Source organism: Podarcis tiliguerta, assembly GCF_965153285.1.
Source record: "Podarcis tiliguerta genome assembly, chromosome: 5".
Lineage (NCBI taxonomy): Eukaryota > Metazoa > Chordata > Lepidosauria > Squamata > Lacertidae > Podarcis > Podarcis tiliguerta.
In genome coordinates, this window is record NC_139538.1 from 27,273,661 (window position 1) to 27,294,933 (window position 21,273).

General features: G+C 41.3%; 1 protein-coding gene across 1 annotated transcript in view; it reads right to left on the reverse strand.

Annotated features, from left to right (window-relative positions):
• ATP1B3 (ATPase Na+/K+ transporting subunit beta 3) overlaps positions 1-21,273 on the reverse strand; it is a 33,083-nt gene that overhangs the window by 10,697 nt on the left and 1,113 nt on the right. The window contains exons 2-3 of the mRNA XM_083443025.1: positions 6,570-6,698; positions 4,260-4,367 (exon numbers count right to left, since the gene is read on the reverse strand). Coding sequence (XP_083299151.1) covers positions 4,260-4,367; positions 6,570-6,698 — 237 coding nt within the window. The remainder of the gene's footprint in view (positions 1-4,259; positions 4,368-6,569; positions 6,699-21,273) is intronic.

A 21,273-nucleotide genomic window follows, 5' to 3' on the forward strand; every position in this document is an offset into this window, starting at 1 on the left:
TTTCATGATTTTATAGTTTTATCTTTTGAGATAAACCTTTTTAAAAAATCAATTGTGGTGCCTGACAAAGGTACAGATTTCAGCTTCAAAGCCATTGCTATACCAGGTATTTCAGGGCACACAAAATGGAAGTTGCCAATAAAAGTCTCCAATACAATACCAGAAATGAGGCTTTTCGTGTACGTTCCAATGAAGTTCTAGAATTTAGCAGTTTTCTTTTTACAGCTTAACTGCAGTGTTTCTAAGTGCCTATACAAATTTGATGGTTTCCAACTTAGTTGCTACTCTTTCAGCATGTGTCACACACTGTGTTATTGGCAAGTTACTTTTCTCAGTACAAATAAGACCATATTTAATACAACAATGGTTAAACTTGCAGACAGACTTACTAGTTGTTCTTTTTTACTTTCTGGGATATCTCCCTGCAGTGAAGATTGTATTTCATACTGAATAAAGGCATGTCAACAGTACATTCAAGTCTGCATTGTTTTTATCAAAAAAAAAGCATCCACGCTTGCTGCAATCTCCTCTTTCATTCATCTTTCCTTCCACTGTAGCTTGCCTTCGCTTTCTCAGTCACCTTCTCTTACTTTCAGCTCCTCTCTCGTTTGCCTTCTATTCATTTCTCCTCTCACTTTCCTCCTGTCATCGCCTCTGCCACCTTCGTTCACCTTTCTCTGTCTCTTATGCTCTGTCTGTCAACTCACTTTTCACCTTCTGTCACCTTTATTTGCCCCCCTTCTTTCTACTCTCACCTGCAATATGTAAAACAATAAATATGAGCATGCCTAAGCATGGGAAGCAGAGCACAGCTACTTAACACCATCTCTTTACTTAAGTTCCCAACCATCAGATTTCTAGTTTTGATGCTGGGCAGTTCCACCACTTTCATCCATTCCTGTGTCCCCAGTGCTGCAAAATTAAGGCTGCAACTCTATGCACACTTACATTAAAGCAACGAACAAGTGGGTTTACTGCAGAATAAATATGCATAGGCTTGCACTAAGAAAATCCAATCTAACAAGAGTTATGGTGGAGGGTGTACCTTGTGTAAACAGGTTCTTGGCTAAACTAAGGAATCAAGTGCACACTTGAACCGGTACAGCACATCCATACCCCAATATAACCTGCTCCAGGAAAGGCCAAACCAATTTTGTTCCCTTTCATCAGCAAGGGCAGTTACAGTCATACCTCGGGTTGAATATGCTTTGGGATGAGCACGTTGAGTGGCGCTCTGCGGCAACCCAGAAGTAACGGGTTTCGCTGCTTGCGCATGTGCAGACCTCAAAATGACGTCACACGCATGCACAGAAGCGTCAAAACGTGACACGCGCAGACGCGGGTTACGTTTGCTTCTAGATGCGAACAGGGCTCCGAAATGGATCCCGTTCGCATCTAGAGGTACCACTACACTATCTAGAGGTACCACTATAGGTGCCACTATATTCTTATTCCTTCTTTCCTTTCTTTTAAATATATATTTTATACACATACTTTATTTTGATTTTGGCTATAATCAAGTTACAAAAAACATATAAAGCAATCACATTTTTATAAAACCAGGACCTAGAAAACAAATCATCTCAACAGTTCATTCATTAATTAAATAATTAATGTCTTACCAATTTAATCTAATCAAACCCAACCAACTACTTATTACAGTCATGACAAATTGTATTACCCTTCTTTCTACAACTCTAATGTCATGCATTTACCTAGGAGAAGCAATCTTATTGTGAATCCTGCAAAACCTGGTCCTTGCTTCTCAAGTCTGTACTCTGTTTCCATGCTGGCAACAAACAGGAATCCCTCTACCTTGTTCCTCTACCTCCTCCACAGCCAGTAAGGAAACACAGGATATTAGCAGACTAGTAAAGAACTGAAGGTTCATAATGTTTGTGGGATTATTCACAAGATTCCATTAAATAAACTTTACCAAGAAACTTTACCCATTTCTTCGCAGCCTACAATTATCAGTTACAATGTCAGTTACAGATGGAGTCACAAAGGGTAGCACACTGGTGTTTATGTGCATGTAGCAGTTCAAGGCAGAATTTCAGTCTGAACTCGTCTGAATACTGTTAAAAATATTCCTGTGGAAAACATGCCATTTCATCATGAAGTCTGCAACTGTGGATAATTTGCTTCTGCTTGCTGTGAATGGGTGATAGACAAGGTACAGTTGCAATTTGCCAATCTTCCCTCCTCTCAGCTACCCAAATGCACTGCTACAAGTATCCCAGATGCCCACTTATAAACTGTAGCTGGCAGTGTGGAGTGTCCTGCAACTTTCTATCCAAGAATACAGCAGAGAAAACCACACCAGTTTCAGATGCAATTCCCTGACTCCCTTCCCTGTCTAGAAGGACCAGTAGTCCTAGATCCGGCTTCCAAAGCACTGGCGGCTTTGCCAAATATTAACTATCCAAGAATACAATATTACTCTATCCAAGAATACAGCAGAGAAAACCACACCAGTTTCAGATGCAATTCCCTGACTCCCTTCCCTGTCTAGAAGGACCAGTAGTCCTAGATCCGGCTTCCAAAGCACTGGCGGCTTTGCCAAATATTAACTATCCAAGAATACAATATTACTCTATCCAAGAATACAGCAGAGAAAACCACACCAGTTTCAGATGCAATTCCCTGACTCCCTTCCCTGTCTAGAAGGACCAGTAGTCCTAGATCCGGCTTCCAAAGCACTGGCGGCTTTGCCAAATATTAACTATCCAAGAATACAATATTACTCTATCCAAGAATACAGCAGAGAAAACCACACCAGTTTCAGATGCAATTCCCTGACTCCCTTCCCTGTCTAGAAGGACCAGTAGTCCTAGATCCGGCTTCCAAAGCACTGGCGGCTTTGCCAAATATTAACTAGGGTGTGTTACGTCTGCTCAATTTCATTTATAATGGAAGGCAGAAATCAGTCTTGCATGTGTTCTCTCATATAAATACAATTGCACATGGAATGGCATGCATTCTGGAAATGCAACAAGAACACTGTTGGCCTGCCCCTTGCAGAGATTTTTCAAAGTATGTTTGCTCCTTAGCTTTCCACGAGTCAGTAACCTCATAGCACAGGGCATACATTTCATACATAGAAACAATGCCAACATTATAACCATGTATGGCAGGGGGTTGGACTGTTCTAGCCCACAGATTAGTACTTGGAGGGTGGCCATTTAGATCACAAATGACGCCCCCAAGTGCTATCCATGTAGCAAATGTGCTGCTTTTTTGGCATGCTTTTCACCCAAGGCATACTTCTATGGCAGTTAATGGCAGAAGAAAGCTTGTTGATGCTAGATGGCAGAACTAGGCACTGTACTAATTTAAGACAGAAGGTCCAGCCCAGTGGCTTTCAACCCAAGTAGCATACAAATATCTCCAGCTTCCAAAGTAGACTGCAATGACACAGGTTTATTACATGCTAAAATGGTTGGGATTATACAGCCTTGTATTATTTGAATACATAGTTGTACATTTTTCCTCCAAGGTTCCCAAGTATGGTTTACAATGCAGTGTTAGCCCTCTGGCTTTAGGAGATTTCTCACTGCTCCTGAACACCTTTGCAGCCCAGTCTCTTTCACCAGAAGGACCCTGGACAATCATACAAGAACCTTTTCACATCCACTAGTGACACACTGCCTCATGGCACCTCAGTCTCCTGGTATGGAATATGCTCCCATTTCCCTTCAACATACAGCAGGCAGCATTCTCTACCAGTTGACATTTATGGAATATTTTCAAGACCAGTCTCATGGCGACTGCAGCAGTGACCATTCTTGAGCATCTACAGAGGTGTGACTGATGGCAACTAGGTCTCCACTCTCAAAGAAAGATGGCAGCATATGTAGGCAAGAAATAAGCCACCAACACAATTTTCTAAAAGTTGGGTAAGGCTTAGAACCTTCAATAAGAAATTATTAATGCAGAATAGAAGCTGACTTGGCACAGAATCCATTTTTCTTTTTAGCACAGAGTATACACCGTTTATGACATGTTTCAATTAAATACAGAGGATGTGCCTACTGACTTTCAGAAGACTTGCTGTTCAGATTGCCAGTAGTTCTCAAAACTTTGAACAAATTTATCTCACTTTTTATACACAATAATAATTTAATTTTTTTAAAAAGTTCCAAGGGGGGGAAATACAATGACCTGTTCACATTCTAGACCTAACAGATGGAAGGGAGCTACTTTTCATTCCTCTTAATATTTTAAATAAGTTGCTTGCAAAATATATTTATACATACCTCCTAAAAATTCGTGAAGTTTTGTCACATAAGCAGTGTAACTTGCTGACTTATTTTTGCTCAGGAAAAATTCCAGTGCAGTATCTGGCTTTGGTGAAATCATTAGCCCTACAAAAAGAAAAGAGGGGGGAAAAAGAAAACCAAAGCTAGCTGCTAATTCATAACACATCTCAGAAAGAATTATACTGACACATAAATCCCTCCCCAAAATGTATTTATCTGGACTTTATAGAGATCATGGAGGAATGACCTGTTCACCTCTATTGTACATAATGATCTGAAAGTAATTACAGTATTTAGGTCAATTTTAGAAAACGTATCCCTCAATACTCAAATGATTTAAATGGCAGCATTATAGTTTTACTGATTCGAGATTACATTTCACTTTTACATTTAAGGTGTGTCTTTTTTATGCAGGTGATAACAGAGCAATCCAAGAAACAATAACTTCAATCAAATCAACTCCCCGAAGCCAGTGATAGTGAGGCCCACAGAACACCAATGCTGCATTCGTGTACTCAGACACTGAAATTGAAGGCCTAGCCACACTAAGCATTAGCCTGTATCTTACTCTGTTTCAAACTTGTTTGCATGTATTGTTTAATGGAGGGCTAATGCAAGTTGAGTCAAGATTTCAACATTGGGTTTAGCTGTCCAGTCTACATACCACGCTGTGTAAAAATTTCTAGTCCTGCTTACCCTCACTAATCACTTTCGGTGGTCTGATGCCACCTTATATCACCCTAGGAAATTAAGGCACATGAGAAATGTTAAAGAAATAGACAAGTGGGGCCCCATAACAAAATGGTGTGTGGGATGTGTGTATCTGAGTCTGTAGCTAAAGGGCTTCAAGAAACACTGAAGGCAGCGGCCCCTGCTTAGCTTGGGTCTTACCTCACGTGTAATTTTAAAAAAAACATTTAGAAAGTACAACCAGTCTGCATAGAAGTAAACAGAGGGTGAGGCTTCTCCACACAACTAATGCTTTTGTTTCCCTGGGCAGAGGTCCGAGGGAGCAACTTAAGTAACCCCACCTTTGGCATGCGATAATAGTAGACTGCATTGCAGTGCTGCTGTACACTACTCTCACCAAAGTCCTCTTACCTGGAATAGAGGCATATTGGTGAGCTATATTGCATGGTTGTTATATACTATTCTCTAGGCCCAGCCTGCAGTGCAAGGATAAAAGCAATGGATAACACTGCAGGGATGTTGTAAGGTACTCTCTCTTCTCTAGGCAAACCCCCAACCGTCAAACCCCTGCAGGGTCGATATAAACCACTCAGAACCCAAGCTGCAGTATTCGGCCCCCTACCTCTTAAGATTAGGCAAGCTTCAATTCCATAGTTATTTCAGAGCCTGTTTTAAAAGTTTACTCAGGCTTCCCCTAACTTAACTACCAGAGTTCCCTGGGAAGAGGGATTGGTGGTTAAACTACTCTGGCAACTGTAGCTCTGTGAGGGGAACAGGTGGGTCTCCTAACAACTTCCAGCACCTTTAAACTACCGTAACCTAGGATTTATTATTATTTTACTAATGAGGTATAACAATGCTTTAAATATATGGTGCAGATGTGACTAACATAGTGCCATCAAATCCTTATGAGGCTGTTCCCCATACTATTTTTTCCTAACTTAAAAAAAAAAAACTTCTGCAAACCATGGGTGCTACCATTTTGGCCATATAATGGCAGGCCTTCTCCATTGACATGCAGAAACTGAAGATGATTAAAATATTGGCAAGTGCTGGTTCACACTACGCCCTGGCATGTAGCCTCTATGATGGGTGAATCTGTACTTGTTCCTAGTATTTCCAAGCACAGTTTGGAAGATCATAAATGTTTCTTCTTAACAAACTCATTGCACCAGAGTTGGGAAAATAAAATCCCTAACACTGTGGATTTGGGTCGAAAAAAGGACTTGGGGTTATCTGTAAATCAGAACCACCACTTCCACCAAATTAAAGGCAACCAATGAAGTTTGCATTATAATACATAAGGAAATGAATGCCTCTGTTTCTTATGCCATGTAATTACTGACCAGATCTTATTTTGTTTTCATGTTTAACTTGTGTCAACTGTTGTAAGAAAACAGCTGCCTATCAATCTGCTTTATTTCTTTTGCTATTTTAATGCTTATGTGAAGGTCTTCAGATGAGTGGCAGTGACAAGAGGAAAGAAACCTAGAAGTTCAAAGTAATGCTGGCAATGGTAAATGCTTCCAACTTAAGAAAACTGCCTATTATAACAAAAGATCTATTGATGTTTGAGTCTGAATGCAAACTTTATCCAAGAAGTTTATACACACTTACCTGGACTAGAAATGCGGTCACGATACTTGGGTATATCATCACGCAATGTTTGAAGCATAACCCACATTGTGAATGTAAAGAGTGCAGCTAAGAAGCCATAGAATACAAGATAAAACAGCAGAATTAAGCCTGCAAAAAAGCATACAGGATGTAGAAGTTAGCAATATATTTAATACATCAATACAATACAATACAACATACAATCATCATTACTATTCGTATTAAACAGATCAATTTCCTGCAAAGTCCTAAGTAAAGAGGTACATATTTAACTGATGCTAAAAAGTGAATAATGTTGGTGCCAGCCATACCTCCAAGGGAAGGGAGTTCTACAGATATGGTGCTCCCACAGAGAAGACCCTATCTCATATCACCACACTGCCGAGTTCACTCATCGGCAGGACAGCAAGAAGAGCCTACCATATAGATCTAAGCATATGGGCTATACAGAGAAATGCATCTTCAGGTATCTGAGTTTTAAGTTGTTTAGGGTTTTATAGTTTATGATTAACACATTTGCAAACATGCAACCAGTGAAGATGCTATGAAACTAAACGCAGCTTCTGAATCAAGGGTAGGTCCACAGAGCACATTACAGTAATGTATATAAAATACTACAGCTAGGCTACCCCCACCCAGGAAGGCCGTAGCTGGTGAACTAGCATTTACAGAAGTAGTAGACGTAGAAGTAGTAGTAGTAGTAGCAGCAGTAGCAGCTACACATACGTGTAGTTCTGGAACATATAATAAGGGTTAATATTTAATATGTTGTTTGCTCAATAACTTGTTTAAAGGTAAAGGTAAAGGTACCCCTGCTCGTATGGGCCAGTCTTGACAGACTCTAGGGTTGTGCGCCCATCTCACTCAAGAGGCCGAGGGCCAGCGCTGTCCGGAGACACTTCCGGCTCACGTGGCCAGCGTGACAAAGATGCATCTGGCGAGCCAGCGCAGCACACGGAAACGCCATTTACCTTCCCGCCAGTAAGCAGTCCCTATTTATCTACTTGCACCCGGGGGTGCTTTCGAACTGCTAGGTTGGCAGGCACTGGGACCAAGCAACAGGAGCGCACCCCGCCGCGGGGATTCGAACCGCCAACCTTTCGATCGGCAAGGCCTAGGTGCTGAGGCTTTTACCCACAGCGCCACCTGCGTCCCTTTCAATAACTTGTTTAGGGAAACATAAAATTCACAGGGGTAGCCAACATAGTGCCCTCCAGACGTTGCTGGCCTATAACTCCCATAAGCCCTTGCCATGGACAGTGGTCAGGGATGATGAGAGCTGTAGTCCAACATATGGAAGGCACCACATTGGCTACCTGATCTAGCACATGACTTGAAGAACCAGATATGGCTATTTCCTCTTACAATGCTTTCTTGGCAAAAATTGTTCTTGCCCCCATCCAGCTCCTAATAGCCCTACTGTGGGGAGGAAGGGAAAGTGAGGTACAATGTGGAACACATGCCTTTTTGTCCACTGGAGGTCTAAAAGCAGTTGGAGGAGGGAACATTTTCATTAGAGAAGATCATATGAGAGAAAGTGCCACAACTCCATCTAATGCAACACAGACCTTTATCAGAGATCGTCTACCCACAAAACATACTTAAATATTCAAATCAAGTGTATTTAGGGTAAAGATTATTAAAAAGCAATATATTAAAAAGTTTGAAAGAACAAAAAAATGAAATAGGCAGACATAGATTCTACAACACAGAGTCTGATAAAGACAAAGCAAGATGTCCATGCAGCTGTTTCTTGGAGCCTTGAAGGGCTATTATCAGAGACAGCAGAGATAAGATGAGTTGGGTTATTATCTGGCCTTGACTGCTGTTTTCATCACATGCTCAATTCCAGGGGGGAGGAAGAACCATAAATGAAAGGAAGTTGATGGTATTGTACTATGGCAACACATATGCTTAATTACTGGCATGTGTGTGTGTGTATGTATGTGCATGCCTGTGTGTGGTTGCCAAGTGTGCAGCTGTGTATGACTCTAGTGTGTGTGCACAAGTTTGCAAATGTGCCTAAGCTCCCAAAGAGGTTGGCAGCCCCTGCAATAAGCTATAATTAATGTTACCTATGGCTTGTTTATACAAGCCAGCTTGATCACTCGTGGTTAACAAGCTGACTTGTTAAAAAATACATTTTGCTGGTGCAGCTGACACAGCCAGCTGTGGTTAATGGAAAAAAGAAACAAAACTCTTCCTCATAGCCATTCCAGGGGAAGGCCATAGCTTAGTGGAAGAGCACATGATTTGCATGTAAAAGGCCCCAGGTTCAATTACTGGTTTCTCCAGGTAATGCTGGGAAAGACTGCTGCCTGAAACCCTAGAAAGTCACTCTCAAGTCAATCTGAACAGTACTGAGATAGTTTGACTAATGGTCTGACCTGATATAAGGAAGTTTCCCATGTTCCTGTGAGAAGCAAGCAGGGTTTAGTATAATGTTCAGCTGCAGCTGTTTGTCAGTCATCCAGGTGGGACAGGAGTACAAGCTCATTCATACACAGCTGCATACATTATCTCTTATAATCTCCCACCTTCAGATGGCTGCATATTGCTTTAAGTATGTTGTAAGAGCCAGCTAGTGTTGCAAGGGAAAAACTCAAAAGTACCCTAGTTTGGTTTGAAAACATTTGATAGGTTGTGGTGTGTTGTTTCAGCTTGTGCTGTTTAGGTGCCTTGAGTTCTCCCACTGCAAAGTTTTGGAATCTTCACTGCTACACAAGTTTTCACCCGATAGTTTAGCTCAGAGGTTTTTCAACCTTTTTGACTCCACGGCTCCCTTGACCAACTACTACATTCTTTCTGTGGCAAATAAGACCTGGGCAAATAAAATGTCTTCCACAACAAAAAAAATGAGGGTATCTCCAGGCAAGCCTCTGTAAAGAGTGTTAAGGCCAAAGTGCCACGACTGAAATGTCCTGTCTCCAGCCATCATCCACTCACTACAGCGAGGGGGGCATACACAAAGCAGGGCCTCTGAGACCCATCTTAATGGTTAGCATACTGACTGTCCTTTCTTTTAGGAAAGCTGTAAGGGAGATCTGATAGAGATGTAAAGAATTATGGAAAGTGTGGAGAATGTCCATTTAGACTTTCCTCCCTCTCACAAAATACCACCTCACCCGAGGCCATCTAATGAAGCTGAATGCTGGAAGCTTTGGTCTAGTCCAGAAGGGCTCCTCTTACGTAGCATTTGTCATGACGAAGCAGCAGTACGCACCTATAATTCATAACCCAACACACACCACTTATAGTCATTCAAATTTGTCATTAATGCTTATGGTTAAAGGGGTTGCTTTCCGAAGTTTATGGGAGTTATCAATGACAGCAAAACTAACAGTGGCAGCCTCTGAAGGTTCTCCTAATTACACTTTGAATGTCATTCAAATAGTCAGAACAGGTGTGATCCTTACCCTCACTTCTCATTATTCAATGGAATTGATGGGGCTAGTACAGAATTTAATATTTAATCATTCCTATTAGTTCTTCTCTTTGGATACTGAAGCTTTTGTAAGACAGGGATATAAAGAATTGGAGATTTAAGTAACAGAAGAGCCTGAAATAGCAACTACTGGATAGCCAACATGATGGCCTCTAGTTGATGGTTGATCTAATTGGTCATCTTTCCTGATTACTGGTCATGCTAGCTGAGGCAGGCAACGCATATACTATTGCTGATGGTAAAATATATGCAACATTAGTTCAGAGAGGGAAGGAAAATTAGGTGGAATTTGTTCTTCGCATTTTGAAATTGACAAGTTAACTAATATGTAACTGTTGAGTTTATTATTACTGATTGTTAGTGGGAAACTAACACAGTCTTCCTGCCCCCCAAACATCCATACACAATTCCCTCCCACAAACTCCTGTCTAACAGCTTTCCATAAACACTTCTCTCTACCATCTCAAATTATTTAACTCCCTTGCCTCAGGCAGATGGTCTGTTCTTTGCACTCACCCCTAATCATGCCTTTTGTAGTAAGGTAAAGGGATCCCTGACCATTAGGTCCAGTCGTGACTGACTCTGGGGTTGCGGCGCTCATCTCGCTTTATTGGTCAAGGGAGCCGGTGTACAGCTTCCGGGTCATGTGGCCAGCATGACTAAGCTGCTTCTGGTGAAGCAGAGCAGTGCACAGAAACGCCATTTACCTTCCCGCCGGAGCAGTACCTATTTATCTACTTGCACTTTGATGTGCTTTCGAACTGCTAGGTTGGCAGGACCAGGGACCGAGCAACAGGAGCTCACCCCGTCGCGGGGATTCAAACGGCTGACCTTCTGATTGGCAAGTCCTAGGCTCTGTGGTTTAACCCACAGCGCCACCCGTGTCCCTAGTACTAGTAATAATATTTGCTATTATTATTATTTTATTATTTATACCCCGCCCATCTGGCTGGGTTTCCCCAGCCACACTGGGCGGCTTACAGCATATCAAAAAACATAAAAAACATCACGTGTTAAAAACATGCCTGGCTAAAGCCCAACAGGAACCATTTTTAATACTAAGGCGAAAAGGCCAGTAAACATAGTGTTTCCTTCCACAAAAGCCCACTCCAGATTCCGCTCTCTGCCGCCAACTCTCTTTTAAAAAAGCATTTTTACCCTGCTCTTTAACTGAAAATGCTCCTAGAGAAGCTTAAAAAAAGTCAGAAGTAAGGTTGTAAGGCAGGTGGCACGGACTACCTGAAAGACATGACACAAGGAAAAGAGGATAGGAATGAAGGGAGGGGGGGAGAGAAGCAAACTCAAGCACCAGTTCTTTAAAATCAGCCTCAATGCAGAATACAGCATCTTGCAACTTCCTTTTCTTTCCTAGAGAAAAAGGGGAGAAGAGAGGCAACAGCATTCTGCTCCAAGCCCAGGGCTTCAGGAAAGGGAGGAGGTTTATGACAGGAAAGCACAGCAGAAAAAAGCAAGCATGAGAAGGATATAAAATGGTACAAGCCGCTCCTCTGTAGGATTGTGGGGATATTTCTGATGCTCTAACATACCAGCAGTTGCTTTTTTTTCAAGGCAGGGCTGTGTACCTCAGCAACTTGCTGGAGGTTGATCTTGAACTTCTGAACAGCAGAATGAAATGCACAATCTCCATGGTAACTGTGGTTGTGCAATGAGCAGTCTCAGGCTGGTCAAGATATTTTTGTTCATTTCCCTCTTTTTTCCTCAAGTTCACAAACTAATATTTTTCTGAATACCTGCTGAATCTGCAAAATTTGCCAGAATCCTCAACTTGTCTGCGGTGGCCCTCTTTCACTGCTGTGTTGAGAAAAGTTCACTATTGGATACAGCAATGAAATAATGATGGCTCTTGCATAGGATGTAAAGCATCTCTCATGAAAGCTCACTTTTCTAGATATATAGTAAACGGTGAAGTAACTGTACTTATAAACGGGACTGGAAGATAAGTGTATGTTTAAACTTTAAAGTAATTTTAACAGTTAAAAGCTGGCTTTATAGGTCAGAAGCATCGCCATGAATTGTGTTTAGAAGCAAACTAACAGTCCCTAAGCTCTTTATGATCTACATGCAACAATCCAAGGAAATTACCAACGTATGAACAACAATACCAAGATCCTTGGCCTCAGGAAGGCACACTGCAACTCAGACGTTGACCATGCAACTCTTCTGGACACATCTACAATAAAAAAATATTGTAGCTTGCAAACTCCCCACTTCAAGGGAAATGTGACAACCCCCCCCCCCCAAGCCAAAACAAGCAAAACAAGGGGAGAGATTAACAACAGGAAAATAAGAGGAAAGGCTGCATTTTGAAATGGAGCATACATAGCTCCGCTGCTATCCAGACTGGATGGTCAGCTTTATTAAGTAGATGTTAAGACTTTCCAGAGGATAGCCGTGTTAGTCTGTTCAATCAAAAAGTTTTGTGAAACCTTGAAGGCAAATAGATCGTGGACTAAGCTTTTGCGGAGTACAGCAACCGATAATGTGGATGTGGATGTAGTCCTAGTCTTTAAGGTGCCATGAGACACTCTGCAGTGCACTATTATTCCCTACCAGCAAATGTTTGGGCTTGCATTCTTCGGCAGGCAGTTTCAGCAAGAACATGAAGAGTTTTGCATTGACTGCAGAACAATGAAAACACCAGTATCCTATGGATATATGTAATTAATGATAAAAAGTCATGAAGATCTATTAATTGGTTTTATCAATTCTTATCAATTTTTTTTTTTGGGGGGGGGGGGAATCCACTGCCCTAAAAAGACAGATTTAATTTAGCATGTTCAATGTTGGCTAAGGGGGGGGGGGGATGCTTTGAAGTGTGCCAGGTTAATTTTATGTGCTGGATAGGTCTGAAAAAATAGCCAAGAGTATTGGAACAGAAATATTTGAGATAGATAAATAGGCAGATGACAGATATCTCATGCTTAATGTGGATTCAATGTTACATTCAAACAAAATCAGAACTTTAGTTATTTTTACTGAAATCCTTGTAAGCAATAGCATACTTTCCCTATATTAGTTAGCAAAGAAAAAAATGAGACACTGAAAACTGTTAACATAGCAATTCTAGTTTGCTTGAGCAGGTCTGCATGTTGGTGTGTGCTTCCTAGGAATCACCTGGATTTTTAAAAATAGATTTGACTGTTATTGCATCCATGAAATACTTTGACATGTTACTTAGTTAAGCTACTAATTTTGTATGACAAATCATTTCTCAAAATGGATGCTTTCATGCAGTGAAGTACAGAAGACAAATCACTGCTGAATCCATCATCATGTGAATGTGTTCAGCTTATGCAACCTTCCTTTCCTCCCTCTTAACAGTTCCTCACAGCCCCACCCCCAAATCTGCTCTATAGGGTCTCTTAAACCTCTGGAGTGGAAGTGAAGGGCTCCAGTGGCAAGGGGGGGGGAGGGAGAAGAGGAATGGAAGTCGCACGGCAGAAGCAGAACTCTGTTCCACTAATGCACAGACACCAATGGAAACAATCTTTGTGGGATAGCATCATCGACTGACCAGGGACTCCACAATCAGAGAATAATCTGAATTAAATAAACCATCTTAACTAGGACGCAAGTTCTCAAACTGTGGCTAGGAAAGTGTTTTCTACAGAATGTAGAAGCAAACATACTGTACATATTGTTACAGAAAACAAACATATATACAGTTCTAAGATTTTTGGATGATGCTAACAGCAAACAAGTGACAATCATTTTTATTATATATTGTATCATGACAGTTCCCAACGTTCTGAAATAACTTCCCAATAAAGCACATGTGCATGTGTGCATATGCACAGACCGAATGCTCCTGGAGGCCATGGCTGGTTCAAGGAATTGATCTGGAATGGATAAATGTTCTTTCAAGCCAAGATAATAGACTCAACAATGAACAAGAAGATGGGAGAACTACCCACCTTAAACTCTTTTCCTTCCTATACATCACTGAGCTTCTTGCAGCATAATCTCCAGCAAGCAATGTAAATGGAGACAGAAAGACCACACTAGCCTTGTATTTAACAATCTGACTGGGTAGCCATATACAGTGGAACCTCGTGTTACGTACCGTCCTCCTTGCGAACGCTGCGGGTTACGAGCTCCACTAACAAGTAGATGCCCCTTGTTGCGAACTTTGCCCCAGGATGCGAGCAGAAGTTGCACGCCGGCAGCAGCGGGAGGCACCATTAGTGAAAGCGCACCTCATGTTACGAGCAGTTTCGGGTTACAAACGGACCTCCAGAACTGAATGGATAAAGTTTGTAACCGGAGGTACCACTGTATGACTAGGAATTCAATGCAGGTGACAGAATGGGAAGGACAGATCACTCCATACCCTCTGTTAGTCCACCTGGCCCCTGCTGGTAACCCGTTCCTCAGCTTTATTCCCTTGCCTCCCCAGTCTGTTTGTTAATAGGCATTTTAAACTAATCTGCTAATAGGCTAGTAGCCTGCATTTTGATACTAGTCACAGAAACAGCCAGTAAGGACACATGGACGTCTAGTCCCCTAGCCAGCTAGTAAAAAAATATAGAAAAGACTGCAGGCAAGTAATTTTTGCAGGCTTATTTACAAGGCTGTATCACACATTTCCCAAACTCATACAAGATTCCTGAAAGACTAGTGATCAGTGCTGCTAACCAGTATGCTACAATAGGCAGAGAATTTGGAGCTGGTACATATCAATGCCATTTTCCTCTCAATAATAGTAGCTAAGCTGAAATGCTGCCTTTGCTCTGACAGCCTTTCACCTTAAGCAATGCTTCCCCCAAAAGTCATTAAAACCCAATATAACAGCTTTGGCATCTTTCCAGATGAGTTTATTGGACAGGGAACATGCAGTCTTTACAACTCCATAACTTTACAAATGCCCTAGGTTGGGTACAAATGCCCTTCCCCAGTATATTAACTACAAGGAAGTTACCTTTCCCATGATCTAGCCTCGAGAGTAGAAAAAAGATAAAGGTATTTAAAGCAGCAACTCAAATCACCATGAGAACCACCATTTAAATCAAATTCCCTCTTTATAACTCAGATATTTCCTAACCAAAGTGCACTTTAACGGGCTATAATAATTCAGACACTGATATACAGATAGTTTTATACTATCTAGGAATTACTTTTTTTAAAATCACCTTTTTTGTTTATACAGCCCATATGCCTTTTGGCATGCAATAATTGCTGTTTAGAGATGAGAACAAGGGCACCAAGCAAAAACATTTGCATGGAATTGATATATGCATAGATATTTCCAAAAACAAGTGCTGAGAATTTAATGGACAGATCAATATCTTTCTGCAAGATGTAAGACTGCCATTCAAAAGTAACACTTCATTAATCATTTTTGGACAGCAAACTTCCCATTAATTTGTAGGTAGTTTACTTGCAGACATTTATTTTCCCGGCTTCTAGCCTGAGATGAATCCACAGGGAATGTGCCCTCCAAGCCCAGCTCCCTATACACTCACTTTAGGCTTCAGGTTGGCCTTATGCTTTCCTTCAGCCAGTTCACATTTCTATCCCTGGGGAACTGAAAGCTCATGCCTGTGCAGCACTCAGCACCCTTCAATTTTTGGTAGATGAAGGAAGCAGCACTTGTTCCAATGATTGGCTGGTAGACTATTTCATAATTTGAAAAGTGAGCACATTGAATAGGTCAAGCACTGGGCAATATCAACACTGTAGGAACTCAATAGATAATGCTGATGAGGTACAGGAAGTTATTTCAAGAAGCCAAGTACACTGCATGTAACTTGCAAGTTTCCGGCTCCCAATGTTAACCACATTATGAACCACAATATTTGTAGCACCTGCTGTGCAAATTCCTAATTTGTCTAAAACATTTATCTTGGTGTGCTAACTGGCTTGATCATTCCTTCAAAAATAATCAATAAGATGTCACAGGCAGTTTAAATGCTTTCATTTTATTGTATTTTAAAAGCTGTGACCCATTTAACAGTTTTGCAACCTCAATATTTCATCCGTAACTTGGATAATTGTTTTCTCTAAAAGTATAAATAAAAATAAAAATTCAACCTGCAGTAATATGCACAAAGAACTAATGTTTCATGAGTATATGTCTGATATATGGCAATGTTTATTGGAAAATTTTGGGGGAAAGGTTTTCTGGCACAAGACCTGTGACCAAATTCATTTATAAGGGACCCCTGACCATTAGGTCCAATCGTGACCGACTCTGGGGTTGCGGTGCTCATCTCGCTTTATTGGCCGAGGGAGCCGGCGTACAGCTTCCGGGTCATGTGGCCAGCATGACTAAGCCACTTCTGGCGAACCAGTGCAGCACACGGAAACACCGTTTATCTTCCCACCAAAGCAGTACCTATTTATCTACAGTGGTACCTCGGGTTAAGTACTTAATTCATTCCGGGGGTCTGTACTTAACCTGAAACTGTTCTTAACCTGAAGCACCACTTTAGCTAATGGGGCCTCCTGCTGCTGCCGTGCCGCCAGAGCACAATTTCTGTTCTCATCCTGAAGCAAAGTTCTTAACCTGAAGCACTATTTCTGGGTTAGCGGAGTCTGTAACCTGAAGCGTATGTAACCCGAGGTACCACTGCACTTGCACTTGAACTGCTAGGTTGGCAGGAGAATTCATTTATAGATACCCACAAATAAATGCCTCCAAAGCAAGACCCTGTGCATATGCCACTTTAGTATGCAGTCACAAATTTCAGGTCATCATCAAGTCCGTATGGTAACTACTAATTTATGCTTAACTGTGGCAACACTCTAATTGTTTCTTTTTAAACCCAACATTTATCATCACTGGCAGGTGAGAGAAATGCCACAGGAATTTCCTGTGTTTGTGGTGTTTATTTTAAATTATATTAGAAATTTCAGTAACACTTTGTGTTCAAGGCTGTCTTCAATCTTTTACAGGATTCCCTGAAGCATCTGCCCCAGGCCCACAGCTGCAATAAAATATCTCTCTCCCATATTGGTCTCTACAGCCACAGCAGGCACTGTAACTCTCCAAGGGTTTGACTTTACCCCCGATGGTGCATTCCTCCATTGTCTCTCGAGACAGATGGATGCCAACCAACTCTTCCCTGAAGCAAGAAACTTTCTGCTAAATTTTTGTATCTCTATATGAGACTCCACCCACCTGCCATGTTTTGCCCACAGGGTGACCCTCATAAGGATCTGGCCTGTGGAACCAAAAAACCTCCCCATCCTAGATGAACTTCTTCAACCTAGCTAGGGAGACCCAATCAGGCTAGGCCTGCCACCATGATGAATCTGAGGGGAAGCATGGTGGGGCTCTAGTAGAGAAATACAAATTCTACACTTTTCTAAACATACCAAATTTAAGTCACTGATAATTAACCTTAAAAAGATATCCAATTGCTAAACGTATTAACACATAAAAATACTATCTTTCTTCTAAAAGCAATGACATCTGTCCACCCACCTTATCTAGCGGGAAAATTAAATTATCAGGGAAGAAATTATGACATTCCTAAAAGGTGGTTTAAATGATACTTGGGACAACACATTTATGTGAAGTAAGTTTCACACTGTGGTGTTACATTGGTCAAAGCAAATGTTGCATGTGCATTTCAAGTAACATTACATTTTCTTAGTGCTAAGAACTTCAAAGAAGAGAACACAGTTAAAAGTACAGATATTTCTTTTTATTTGGGAGCAGGGAGTATTTTTTGTGGCCAGCATAGCACACTCAACTAACTTAGGTTTTACTGCCCTAAGCTAACCTGATTTTGTTCCTATCATAACATTTATTGCCAATTCACCAAATGAAAAAACAAAACTACCAACACAACAAAGGGTCATTAAGCTATTGCCTATTTTGTTGAAGAGATCAGTCTCTGAACTTTAGAGGGGGGAAATAAAGAAATTCTGAGTCATCTCGCATGTTATACTTGTGGCTGTTTTACGCATGTGAAAAATGCCATTTGCAAAAACTCTTGCCAGATAATGAAACCCTGAAAAATATCTTTAAAATTATATGGTTGGCATCTGTCTGTCTTGGGAGACAATGGAGGAGTGTGCCTTTGGGGGTGAGGTCAAGCTGTTGGAAGGTTGCAGCACCTGCTCTGGCTGTAAAACATATTAATTATATATGAAAATGAATAATGGAGCTATAGGTTAACATTTTCATGGCATTACACCATCTCTCTTTAAATCCAGTAGTGCATGTAAAGTATTTTTTATGGATTAAATTCATAATTCACCTGAAAGGAACCTCATGGATCATGTAGTCCAACCTACTGCAGTGCAGGAATCACAGCTTACAGAATTCCTAACAGGTGGCCATCCATCTGCTTTAAAACCTCCAATGAAGGAGAGTCCAACACTTCCCAAGTCTGTTCCAAACCCTCCTGAACCAAAGAGCATCTAAATGGCTCTTGTAGAAGAAACATTCCCATCAGGAAACAAGTAACAAGGGGAGCCCAAGCCCCTGTCCAGTGCTGGATGCAGCTCTACCCACAGAGCTTCATGCCCAAAACAAGGAGCTGCAGAGGCTGGTGGCCAAGCCAGAGACTCTTATCTGCTCCATATGCCCCACCCAAACCCTGGGAGCACTCCCAACCACTGCACAGGCGGGGCTCTGAGCAGATGCAATAGGCTCTCACTTCTGCAACATGCTGGGTCAATGGCAGGCAGGCTGTTCCCAAAGCCACAGAAGCATGCCTGCCTATCTGGCCTGGTCACCCTCCAGTGGGTCAAGGGGTCCCTCCCTCCCTGCCAGAACAGCAAGAGGAAGATCCCCTCAGGAACCTGTAACTCCTTCATCTGCCTTCACTTAGGTTCATGTATGGGAACGACTTAAATTTTGGCACTCTAGGTATTAAAAAACTGTAGCAATTGTGGATGTAAAGAGTTGTGGGGTTTTTTTTAAGAGTACAGCAAATGCATGCCACACACACACACACATTATGACATGGTTAGAGCAAAACAAGTTACAGCTAAAAGAAAAGCGGCAGGAGAAAAGCTGAACTATGACTTGGGCTTCTTATATGTGCTCAAAGACTGAAAACTGTGCTATGCAATACACCTCAAGCATTTTGACTTACACCCTTTCACAGAGTAAAGATTGTTTTTAATCCTTCCCCATCCCCCTGCGCCTTGATTGAGTTTCTCCTTCCCCACAGATCCACAACAGCAGCAGAAAGATCAAAAGTGGATGAAAAGATAACAGAGCTGCAAAGTTGAGGTTCATTAACTCATTTACTGTGAGATTTCAAGGGGTACACAACACCTGGCTGATAAAAAAAATTATCTTGGCTATCTGCTTTTCTACAAGGCTGAGAATATCCAGTAAAATAGAATAGCCAAGAGGAATGGCTAAAAAAAATGGCAGAGGGGGCCTTTGCAGTAGGAAAGTTAACATTGTCTCTTACACAGTACTGCTTAAGCAGCACCCACAACCTGCATATGCAGAACCTCAGGACTTTATTTTCTCATCTATACACACTGCAAGTTTGCAAGTGTAGGTAAACTGCTTTTAGGCATAAGTTGCTCTGGAAGCATCTTACACAATGATAGGAATGGTTGAAGTGTTTTAAATAAATGAATCACAATTTGAGGTTTCAACTTCATAACTCCAGATAAGCCAAAAGCTACTGGAAATTTTCCCTTCTCCATTAGCAGCAACACAGAACTGAGAACAGTTTCAGTTTGTACAGGCAAAACTGTTTTCCTCCTATGAGGAATTGTTTCTAATTCTTCTCAATTTCTCTCCCCACCTTCTGTAAAAAGTGTATTTTGAAAATTCCAGTTAATTAAAAAGTATTTCAAAAATTCCAGAAATTAGAATGCCAATTGGATTCTATCCATCAATTTTTTCTTTCTCTCTCTCTATGTGTGTGTGTGTGTGTGTGTAAAATGTACTTTAGTCATATTTAGAAATATATAGTATTCTGAGCTATTCAAATAAACTTCATCATTCAACTTTTCCATGCCCACATGTACAATAGACATTAAGCAGGAATTGTATTCTAGTGTGTCATGGAATAATCCCTCATCATCAATGCCAGCAACGTACAGCAACCCTATCGTAAAACTTACTATCACTTTAAAAAAATACTGTAAAAATTAACAATTATCCAAAGTACTGTTTATGAAATTTATTCTTTAAATTATAAAATATCATTTTCCCAAAGTAACAAATTATTCAAACATCACAATATAAACGTCCCAGTCAACAAAGGCCACAGACCAACTCTGCTTGCACAAGTAGTATGAACAATTACATGTTAAGTGTTTAAGTACTTTTCATAATTAGTGGAAACTGTATCAGCATGCATTCCTCTCTCCTCATTTTTTTACCACTTCCCACTTGCTCAACCCACACACTTGAAAGAAACCTAGTGATTGGTGTGCCTGTCTGAGAGGAGTGGATAGTGGAAATTTCCTCTCCACTCTTCATTTTGCAAAGTAACTAGGAGAATTTTATTTCCATGTGAATGGAAAGGCTCACAACACAGCCAGCCCTCTTCTGCCTGACATGTATACTCTGCTTTGGGTTCTTCTTCCTTATTTCGGAGCATGTGCCCAAAGCTCATACTGTACACTAACAAAATGAGCAAGAGTATAGTCCACACTGCACTGTACCCAACAGTCAAATACTCGTTGACTCGGGTTTGCTACACCTCAGCTGCACAGTTTTTATATAATTTATTGTTTTAAGCCACCTTGGATGGGCATTGTCTGGAATGGGGGCTTGGAAGTACTGTACTTTAAATAAGCAATTTCTCTCCCATGATTCTAAAGGCAATTCTCTGCAAGTTCCTCAATTTATACTTCCTTTAAAAGAAAACCCAAGGAAACCTCGCCCTTTGGACAAAACTGGGTAAGGAAGGGGGGGAACACAACTATAACCTGGATGAAAGTATCAACCCGTCCCTCCTCTCTCTCTCTCCCTCTCTCTCTGTTTGTGTATACACACACACACACACGAGAGAGAGAGAGAGAGAGAGAGACTGAATCCAAACTAACTAACTAACTAACGTCGACAGAACAAAAGCGTGTTTGAAAAATAATGAGGGAAGAAAAGAGCGCTTGAGAAGTTCTGATGAAGGAAGAAGGCACATGCCTGCTTGGCGGCTTTTCAAACACCCACGGGAGTTAGCCTAAGCTGGATGGGAGTTACCTACTGGTGGAACCAAAAACGCTGCAGAAAATAAAAGAGAAAACAGACATCCTGTTCTGAAGCCTTTCCCCCCGCCACCCGAGCGCAGCCGGCGGCAGGAGCGTGGCGAG